General features: G+C 41.4%; 1 protein-coding gene across 1 annotated transcript in view; it reads left to right on the top strand.

Annotated features, from left to right (window-relative positions):
• The window catches only part of LOC104859958 (cytochrome P450 2J2), a 24,025-nt gene that overhangs the window by 9,257 nt on the left and 3,346 nt on the right, over positions 1 to 11,422 (top strand). Inside the window, exons 5-6 of the mRNA XM_033767384.1 lie at positions 1,891 to 2,078; positions 5,611 to 5,749. Coding sequence (XP_033623275.1) covers positions 1,891 to 2,078; positions 5,611 to 5,749 — 327 coding nt within the window. The remainder of the gene's footprint in view (positions 1 to 1,890; positions 2,079 to 5,610; positions 5,750 to 11,422) is intronic.

Below are 11,422 nucleotides of genomic sequence, written 5' to 3'. Positions count from 1 at the left end.
TAATCAATTAAAATTATAAGGTTTACACCTATATTCATAGCAGCACAATTTTCCGTAATTAAGAGGTGGAAGCAAGCTAAGTGTTTATCAGCCATGAAGGAGTAAACAAAATGAGGAACTTCCATGGAATGGAATAGTACTCCACCTGAAAAGGGTATAAAATTCTGAGGTATGCTATAGCAAGAGTATTGTTAATAGCCAGCCACAATAGCATAGATCTGCAGGATTACACTTATACGAGTTGTTTAGAGTTATCGCTTTCACTGTGAAGCAATGGAGAATTGTGGTAGCCACATATTGGGCAGGGATGAAAAGAGGCTTCCTTTAGGGTTATAAACATTCAATTTTGCAAGGTGAAGAATTTCAGAGATTGCACAGCAATGAGAATATATTTAAAATTAATTAACTATAAGTAAAATGATTTAGATGGTGCATTTTATATGGTATATATTTACCAATTAAAAGTATGGTACTTTGATTAATTTTCCTCCTTAAAAATTTTCCTTCTTAAACAAATGTTACATGTTTATTTCTCTCTCAAGTAAAAGAACTGTAAGCTTTGTAAAGCCCTTTCCATTCTAAAGACCTTTCAACTGTCTATCTGTTGTGTCTAGAAAGAGGCCTTTCTTCCCACCCTCTAGTACCCTCCCCAGGAAGACTGCCAGTCCACATTATGAGGAGAGAGGAAAAGGCAGCAAACACCTTTCTGCGGAAGGGCTTGTTCTAAGGATGAAACATCTCTTCTGCTTATACTCCATCCACCAGAACTTACTGGTCAGAAGAGCACATGGGAAATGTAGTTTTCAATTGGACAACCACGTATTCAGTTGAAATCCCTATTAGTGTATAAAAAGAAGAAAACATTGGGTGGCAGGTAGAAGTTTTTATCATTGTTTTGGATCCTTGCCTAATAAATGCATGCAATTTTCAAACAATCCCTAAAATGAAGATATATTTATCCCCATTAATGAGACAGGAAAATTGAGACTGAAAGCCCTTTAGTAGCTTGCAGTAACAATGTTGTTCAGTAAGAATTTCCTGTTCACCTTGGACTCACATATCTCCTTGAGAAGTTAGAGTGTATAGATCTGCTGTGTGACGGTTTGTGTCCACCCCATGAAATCCATGTGTCAACACCTAATTAACAATGTGCGGGTAGTGGGAATGGGGGGCTTTGATGTGATTAGCTCTCCTGAGTGGGAATATTTTCCAGAAAGAGAGAAAGAAAGAGAGAAAGAAAGAAAGAAAGAAAGAAAGAAAGAAAGAAAGAAAGAAAGAAAGAAGGAAGGAAGGAAGGAAGGAAGGAAGGAAGGAAGGAAGGAAGGAAGGAAGGAAAGAAAGAAAGAAAGAAAGAAAGAAAGAAAGAAAGAAAGAAAGAAAGAAAGAAAGAAAGGGGGGAGGAAAGAAGGAAGGAAGGAAGAAGGGAAATAAGGGGGAAGAGGTTTCAGAGAGCTTCTTTGCTCCTTGGCACATAGCAGCACACAGCAAGGAGGTACAGTCTATGAGTGAGAATGTATTTGTACCCAGCACCAAGCTTATTGGGGTTAGGGTTTTGTATTTTCCAAGATCTGGAACTAAGAATAAATTTTTGTTGTTTCAAAGCCAGTCACTGTAGGGAACTTTATGATGGCAGCCTCAGCAAGATATGAACCAACTATGAACTTAGCTTTACTCATTCTGGATATTTACTTCCTTAGGTTACTTAGGCTCAAGGAAATTTAGAGTGATGAAAATTTTCTAAATAAGCCCTAAAAATGGGAAGGTCCATTTTGTTGATTTGCACACTAACCATAGCTAAAATCCATCAGGGAAGCTCTTACAGAACATTCCCGTATCTATATAAGAAGTCATAAAAATTTAAAGAATGTTTGAACCCTCCTTCTCTTCCAGAAAAAGTACACGCTGAGATTGACAGAGTGATTGGCCAGGGGCAGCACCCTAGCTTGGCCAACAGAGAGTCCATGCCCTATACCAATGCTGTCGTCCACGAGGTGCTGAGAATGGGCAACATCGTTCCTCTGAATGTTCCCAGGGAAGTGAGTGTTGATACAGCTCTGGGTGGATACCACCTGCCAAAGGTAAGCAGACACTCTCAGGCTTTGTCTTCAAGCCCGTCTTTGACCTCATCCTGGGAAATTATGAAACATGTTCCAGTCCTAAGGAATCACTTACATGAGCAGAGTGATATATCATATGTGATTGTCTTAATACCTGACATCCACAATTTAGGAAGAAAGGTTTATTTCTGCTCACAATTTGTAGAGGTTTCTATCCATGGTTAAGTGGCTCTGGGCCACAGTGACATGGCAGAGGTGCATGGTACCGGGGATGCAGCTCATGGCATGGTGGGAAGCAGGGAGAAATCAAGGGAGGAGACAGAAAGGCACAGCCATGCAGGTCATTCCCCCAGTAAGCCACCTCCCCTGAGTGTGGCGGTCCAGCAGTCACAACACGAACGTACCTGAGTTGGGGAGTAAGGATTGAGAAAGGACAACACACTCAATAGTGTGGAGACAAGAGGTCCGATTTATTACACAGAAACAGCTCCTTTTTAAGGCAGGCCAACAGGAAGCACCAAGCAACTATTAGGGAGGAGATCAGATCTTTGGCTATCCGAGTTCCTCCCATCACAAGGTCAAATTTAACAAAGTCCTTGAGCCGGGCGTGGTGGTACATGCCCATAATCCCATAAAACCAGTCTGGATTACAGTGAGCTCCAGGTCAACACCGGTAATCCCATAAACCCAGCCTGGATTACACAGTGAGCTCCAGGTCAATCTCATCTGCATAGCTGAGAACCTCATCTCAGAAAAGCCAAATAGAGTCATAGATTGTGTCAATGCCTCAATGGTAGAAGAAGTTACTTTTCCAATGTGAAATGCCAGTGGGCTCCCACACCTGAGCAGGCATCTGTAACCTGCCAGACATCGCTGGAAAATCTATGACAAAATCCTGTAGTTACAGAATGTTAAATGCAAAAGGACATTTGAGACACTCAGCTCTCCAGTCACTCTAACACTGCTGTTTCTAACATAATTTCCCCATTAGCATTACTTCTACTTTTACTTGCACCAAGGTGCTAGTCAATTACTTTTAAGAAAGGGAGCTGTGCAAGCAGTATTATGAAAATAGATAAAAAATTTTTTAAGTGACAATTATGTGTATTAGACAATTAGTCTGTTTAAAAATGTCATCGTTTTCAGGATAAATTTTCTTTTTATCTTGTAGATTTGGGTGAGGCTTGGGATAAATAATTTTGCAAAAGATCTCTGAACTACAAAATGACAATCTTGGGATCCAGAACCATCTCTTCGCTGATTATTTTCAGCACATAATGCTCCCTCACAGGACTTGCTTTTATCTGACTGTACAGTGATCTCCCCACTTAGTTTTTCTCCATTGGCCCATGTTGAATTTCCTGTCTTCATGAACAGAAGACATCTCATGCTACCTGCTCTTAAGATCTCCACACTCAGCTCCTCTGTGTCCCTGGCATCTTCCATCCATAAACACATTTAGGTGTCTCCCTGTGTTCTCTGGCAACTTCCCCATCCTGTGAGGATCTGTTCTAGTTTGTCTCAGTCCCTCTCAATAGGCTTTCCTCGGAAACCCTCTCCAGTGGTGGAACCGGGCAGCTTTCCCACTGAACACTGCTGGGCAGGGCCACTGCAGAGCCAGGAAGTCCTTCTGCAGGGGGGTGGAGTTCTGAACATGCGAGGTGCTCTTTGTATTGTTCTAACCATTCATCCACCTTCAGAGCACCAGGCCATCTCACTAGACTGCTTTTACCACTATATTTTAGTCCAGGTTTAAGAACCATCCTGGACACTGAGAAATCTGATTGCACCTAGGGCAGGAGCCATGGCTTTGATGCCAGACAAGCCTAGTGCAGGAAACAGCTCCGTCTGCTCACGCTCTGACTTAGAAAGTTGTCAAACCTCAGCTCTTCAGTTTCTTCACCTGTAAAATGCACTTAGATTCACCTCAGCCTCCACATGGAGGTAAGTGTGGTCTTACATGCAGAGCTTCATGCTCAGAATAGCAATTATTACCCTTTAGTAAGCCAACAAATATGCAGTAAGTATGTAGAACATTTGGGTCTGAAAACAACCCTGAGCAGTATAGGGATGGAAGCACCTTCTTGGAAATCATGAGCGGGCAAAGGAAAACTCGCTGGTTCTACAAAGATGCTCTCAGAATCCTCCAGCTAGAGGGACACATAGGAGCCAGATGACCCGCCGAGGTGAAGCTTTTGAAGGAAGTGAGTTTGGAAAGAACAATTCAAGAATGGCAAGAAGTTTATGAAAAGGTAAACAGAAGAACCTTTCTACAAGATAAGTAACATAGGATCATGGTCTGTTAGAACCACCAGAGAAAGTCTACCCTTATGAGAGCCCCGGTGTTATGGCTTGTATCTAGATGTCCCCAAAAAGGCTTTTTGGTATTTTGGAGGAGGCTGGATGTAGGGTGTGTGATGCTGGGATTAAGGATGCCCCAGCCTGAAAGTGAGTGCTACGTGCCCTGGGGGCCAGGAGCCTGAATGGAACAAGAGGGACAGAAGTAGGGATGCTGCCATCGCTTGCTGCTGCTCATCTTCTGCTGCCTCCTGCCCACTCTGTGAGGCCCCCCTGCCATGCCACCCTGCCTTAGAACCGGCTGAGTGTGGACTGAGACCTCTACAAACTGTGAGCTGCAATAAGCTTAACTGCTTTAATTTTGAGTGTCAGGTGTTTCGTCTCAGCAATAAGAACAGTGACTCAGACACCAGGCAACACAGAAAGGAGGGTCCTGGCGAATCAGAGGATGGGTTTGTGACCTCAGAGTGTCATTAAGCATTCAAGAGTATTTAAATATGAGGTGTGAGTACATGGGATGTGACATGATGAAGTCATATTCAAAGCACACTCAGCTTTCCAGATGTGGAGCAGATTGAAAGGGCTGGCAGCGGCATGGCTAGGAGGCATTATGGGAGTCTAGGAGCCTGTTCTGGGCAGGGAATGGAGGTGACAGAATGAACTGATATGTAAATTGTCCAGCCTCACTGGTGGGTCTGAGGGAAAGGCTCACTCCCCTGCCTCTGGGATTTCTGATCCTGGGGCTGGAGTTACAAACGTTCCTGGCCCTGGGCACCTGTTAGTGTTACTAACCCTGCTGTGAGTGGGAGAGCAGTTGATACTGGAGGGAAGAGACTGAAGAAGCCTGAGAGAAGGTGATGTCTCTCCCTCTGCAGAGTTGCTGTGGTCATCACACCTCTGAGGAGCTGGGAGATTTGGTCCCGGTGAGTGCTGACTAGCTGTCACACTGCTCTCTCCTCAATGCCTGAATGTCCATTCCTAATCCTACACTGACATCTGTCTGTAGATTAACCGATTCTGCACTCAAAAATAGTCTAACCTCCCTGGAACATTCCCGGCAGGCAATGCCAGTCTGTCCTCCTGAGTGGTCCTGTGAACAAGTGTAGGATCCTGGAGACTGAGCTCCAGGGACAGTGGACTCGTCAGGGGTACAGGAGCTGAGGCCGCAGCAGGCCCCTGCTAGGGACCTCAGGACCCTGTGCCTGAGTGTGTTGCATGGGTCAAGCTCTGCCTGACATTTTCCTTCTTTTTCTAGGACACCGTGATCCTGACCAATTTGACTGCGCTGCACAGGGACCCCACAGAGTGGGCGACTCCAGACACATTCAACCCAGAGCATTTCCTGGAGAACGGACAGTTTAAGAAAAGGGAATCCTTTCTACCTTTCTCACTGGGTGAGTTGTGCTGACCAGGAGTAAGATCACAGGAGTTCCTCCCTCAGGTTTTCCTCCTCTTCTCTGTAGTCCTTCACAATAGGATTCTTTTAAGTGGTCTGGCCCAGCACGACTCCATGTTGTTTTTGTCTGTGGCCCAGCTGTCCCTGGATTCCATATTGGTTCAGATCCTGCCTAAAACTCAGTCAATCCCTTTCTTCTGATGGAGTTTTCATCTTTTCTGTGATCTGTTCTCCACAATAATAGGGATGGAGGACAGAGACCCACATCCTGACTCTTTTGCATCTGCCATCTTCATAGGGTGGTTAATTGTCACAGATTCCTCTCAAGTTCACAAATTCAGCTCAGGCAAAAATGGAGATGATATTTAAATATGGAGATTGGGAGGTGGTGAGGGAGAAGGGCTAATATACTCTGCATAGGGGGGTTAGACTGTGATTTAAATACCACTATGTTAAGCAGATTAGGTTATATGTTATAAGAAATTCTTGAACACTTCTTTTTGCTTCTATAAATTTTAATTACCTTCTAGAGCTCAGTGCATTAAATGTATATTTTATGCAACATATGCATTTGAAAGGCTAGGTCAATGAAATCTCTTTTTCATTTTCAGTCTACATTCAAATGGCTTAAGACACCTAACATCATAAACTCAGTAGCAAATTATCTTGTTATATAGTCCAACCATTTTGTTGTAAATGTTGCATGAATTTTCAAAATAATATAGCAAAATTTTTACATACATACTTAGCAAACGTCTATTATGTGTTATTCATCCCTGAGGATATAAAGATGAATTAAATAGAAAACAAAAGAAAGTTTCTGTCATGGAACACATGCCCCAGTGTAGTGATGGCAAACCTTTTAGAGATGGGTGCCCAAACTACTCCCCAGAACACACTTATTTATTGCAAAGTGCCAACATTGCAAATAAACCTGAATATATAGATTTTAGTTTAGAAAAACCAACTCATACAGTAACATCCTTTGTCTTAAAAGGAATACAAATAATACACATGCTAGAGATTGTGCACCGCTGCTCTGGTAAACCTTACAAGGTTCAAATTACCATCATTACTTTGGAGATAGGGAAAGTGAGGCATAACCAAACATGGGAATTATAGTCAAACTCTTGCTGCTAGTGACACTGAGGCTTACAGTGGGATGAGGTGGGTCTGCCTACAAGGTGATGTGATTCCAGTGTTCATGATTTTTCTCTCTGCTGTGCCTCCCTGGATGTGTCTGGGCTGATTCTGATTGTATCCTCTGTCTTTGTACACATAGTTGCAGGTCACCTTGGCACACATTGAAAAGTCACTTCTAATGTGAAAGCTTGTCTCAGATGTAGGAGTACCTTCCAGGCTTCCTGTTCATAATGATATCATGTTTTGTCTCACCGCACAAAGTTTCAGATGCACACTTCAATTATTATAACCATTCTTGTTCATGGCATTAGATCGGTGAGAAGCTGATCCCGTAGGAATATGGCCCCTTGCTCATTCCACAAAAGTGCTTCATCTTATAATTGCTGCACCTCTGCTGACAGGAATCTACATGGCTTCCATACCTTTAAAAGAGAAAAGGATCCTCCTCTGAGCCGTGTGATGCCCACCTGCATGTCATTTCTTTACTCTTCTGCATAGCTGCCTTATGTTTCACCATTTTAAAAAATACTTTTCATCTAAATTTGCTGTAGGATGAGGACATAGAGATGCTATGGTCCTTTGTAATTCAGAGCTTTGTTACACTCTCGAGCATAAACTTTGCAAACAAATTGTCTCATGAAATCCTTACAGATGCGTAATTACTAGTAATTAGATTAGACTGGAAATGGATTATATCTTCTTTTTAATGTAATCAAACTAAAAATGACAGAATCGTGTCATCTCCAACACATGTGCCCCCAAAATAAGCAGTACAGGGCCTAAGACTCAAGATTTTATGCTTGTAGTCTAGTGCTCTCTATAATACACGTAGAAGACAGTGTATTTATCCATTTTAAAGATTTTCAGTTTAAAATTCACTGAGTTCATACCATAAGTATCATTTAGAATACTGCTGTGTAATAAACCATCAAAAACCTCCATGAGTTAAAACAGTGAGAATTTGTTAGTGCCTACACTGTGCCCGTCAGCTATGTGGCTCTGCTGACCCTGGCTGGGTTCTCTTGCATGGAGAGGAGATCAGCTGGCTCCTTGTTGATCTAAGACAACCTCAGCTGAGACACTGGTGCTCTTTTCACAGTCTTCCTCATCCTCCAGCAAGTCAACTGAGGGAAAACAGAAGCTCATAGGGCCCTTCAGGTGCAGGCTGGGATCTGGCACCATATGACCTCCCCTTCTTTCCCGTGGCCATGCAAGCCATAAGGCCAGGGCCAACTCAAGAGGAAAGAGAATTAATTACTACAACTGTTTATTGGAATAGTGCAGAAGTCACTTTGCCGCTGTGGTGCTGGCAAGGCAAGCAGTAAATTGGAGGTTTGTTTTGTTTTGTTCTCACTGTCTCTCATTCTGATTGAGAGTATAATTTAGACAGCACAGGCAATTTGCCTTGGGTTCTCAGCAAAGATTTGACAGCATGAGGCTCAGTAAAATTGTAGAGACAAAAACCTAAAAGTATTCAGTAGGTTAACAAAATATGTCTTGTTTTTCTAGCACATTTCTATCTTTGACATATAGTTCCTTTTCCTCATGCTTTTTTTAGAATTTCCTACAAACATCTGCTTTTGAAGCAAGAAGTGCAGACATCTGTTTCTGTTCTTGGAAAAGGTTTGTAACCTCTGAGAAGTCAGGCAGGTGCAAAGCTGTTACTACACATTCAGATGCTTTTGTGCTCATTGAAGTCCCCTCCTTTGAGCCATCCAAACAACAGGCAGCTTCATGATAGTCAAGAGTCTAGCTTCTCATATCCAAAGGATGTTGTAGGATCCTAGACGACTGGGTTAGGAAAAGAACTTTACTAAACACATTATTGATCTTGTTGGTTAATAATGGAATAAATTATAAGTATCTGTCATCCCAGGCCAAAGCTTTGAGGTGGAATAGTCCTAGTATTCATCATTTTTAAAGCAAATGAATACATGTCATCTATTGGAATCTTTGCGTAGTCATAGAACACTAGTCAGACAGAGAGATCTTTGACATGAGAGAAAGATGTCCCTTTAGGAATAGTTTCATCCCAGTCACACAGTGGTCACTGATGTAGCTAGTTCTTTGAACCTTGTTCTTGACTCTGCAGGTCTAGTTTTTTTTTTCCAGTATTGGGGAATGAACTCAGGGCCTTGTGCTTGCAAAGCAGACACAGTGTGACTGAGCTAAATCCCCAGCCCTGCAGGTCCACTTTTGACATAATATGTGGATTGCTTTGACAGGACCTTGGAATAACTGATTTTGTATCATTATAACAAGTTGCTAATCCTACTATATGTGAAGGGTACAACATAAAGATAACAACCTTCATGAATTAGGCACACGGCAGTGCAAAATAACAGGCACAAAGTAACAAAACAATGACATAGGTACCAGTTAAAATCAGATTTACTGAGCACTTTTACTGCCTAATCTAATTTCATTCCCTCAGAAAACTGTAATAGAGAGAACAAAATGGAAGCATGCATACATTAAAAAATTTCCAAAAATATTTACTGACGTGGATAAAGTCAAAGTTACAACAAAACCATATAGGATTAACTGCAGAGAATAATGTTTGTTACAGGGAAATCACCACTGGGACAGTGAGGAAATACATCAAAATATTAATAATTGTTTGACCAGGATTTTAGAATTGCAAACATCTTTATCTTCTTTTCACATTTGCTTTCATTTCCATTTTATTCAGTGTATATGTATAACTTAGGAAGAATGAAGGGTTTTAAAAAGTACATAAGAAAGTGTGGACCATCACGGGGCAGTGGAGAAAGAGGGCATTCACTCAGGGAAGGTGGTAGCAGAAGCCCAGATCAGATTTTGGATGAGAAGCAGAGGTCACCTATGCGAATTCTGGGGACAGCTTGATAGATACAGAAGTGAATACAGACACAATGTGGGGATATATGCCCACTTGATCAAATACTCATTTTAGCGATACAGATCTGTCTCAGATTTATCTGCTGAGATGACTTAGGCAGCAATATCCTGGGAGAAGTGAGCCTGCCGACCCAGATCTGTATTTCTCCATATCATTTGCCAACAAAGGAAGTGAGGACTTTAAAAATAATGGTGTACTTCGTACTAGGGAAGGGAAGCTAAGATATGTCTGCAAAGTATTGTTGTGTCAAAAGTCAGGAAATGACTTGAATGAGCATCTGATGGCCATTTTGAGCATGAGATGTTTGCTGGACTGTTTTGAGCATGAACAAATAATGATTAGGAAGAGATTGCAACCCTTTGGATGGCAATAGGAATCCATGGATCTATACAGATATCAGTATATGATTGAATAAAAAATCATGATTTGGTAGCAATCCTTAATAATTAATTAGGCCAGAAAATACCAATAGAAACCAGTGAAGGAAAGTGCAGTGAGGATTAACTTAGTCACATACCTTCAAAATATTTTCAATTTCCAAAACCAAAGAAATAATTTTACAGGGAGACCTTGGTAGATATCAGCTTAATCAAATGATCATCAGTAATAAGACTAAACCAGATTTCTTGCCATGTGGTAAGAACAAATGAGAAGCCAGCATATTCCTACCCCAAGTTACAGAACCTCATAGCTTGACTGGATTCATGAGGAAATATGGACACCTTTACAAAGTAACGGGTCTTTAATGCTTAAAAATTCCAAAACCGTGAAAGTGGCATAAAGAATAAGGAATTATTCCATGTTTCAGGAGACTAAAGGGCCATGAAAGCTGAATGCAATGCATGGTATTAGAGAACTTTTTCACATAAACCTTTAGACAGTAGATGAAGAGTTTGCTTATAAACATTTGTCGATTTATATTTACCTTATGTATGCATTTTAATAGTTATTTCTAGATTACTTGTGAAAACTGAATCGGACAAGCAGAAGATCTTTTCAAGGCCTTGCCTTATCACAGAAAAATCTTCAAAGTTAAATTATGCTCCTTGCAATATAGACACAAACCGATTTTACGTAGTTTTACATTAAAATCCCAGCTATGACACAGATAATATAGCAAAGTGGATTTACCAAATTTTTTTTAAAAAGAGTCAACTCCAAATTGTATTTGTGACACAATTAAATAAATTGAGACCTATCCACATGGTCTAAGGCTAACTTTCCATAACTCGATTATGAGTTGCAGTCATGTGGTGTTTGATATGCTTCTTGTACAGTGTTTTCTTTGAGCTAAGGATTAATTCACAGATGTTTACATTTTAGCTACAGCTGGCTGGATACTAGGTTTCCAGGTAACTCTGAATAGCAAAATTACTTTAATACAAGAAGAAGACAGAAAAGAGAAAATATTGACAGAGAAACCTTTATATTATATTAACCCTCTCAAGACACTTTGTGAAAAAGAGAATCCTGACAGCCACACAGTCGTTCACTCTGGGGCAGCATCTGCAAGCCCAGGTCCAGTGTTCACACATCAACCCGACAGTCACCAGAGACATGGTGCTAGATGATGCGAGCTTTTGAACCAGACTTGGGGAAAGAGGCTGGGCCAGGTACTGCAAGCACACACACTCCTGCATGGAGAGT

The sequence above is a fragment of the Fukomys damarensis genome, unplaced genomic scaffold (assembly GCF_012274545.1).
Source record: "Fukomys damarensis isolate Sample0158 unplaced genomic scaffold, DMR_v1.0_HiC HiC_scaffold_23, whole genome shotgun sequence".
Taxonomy (NCBI): Eukaryota; Metazoa; Chordata; class Mammalia; order Rodentia; family Bathyergidae; genus Fukomys; species Fukomys damarensis.
Note: the sequence above shows the minus strand (reverse complement) of the source record. Positions and strands in the feature narration are given on the sequence as shown.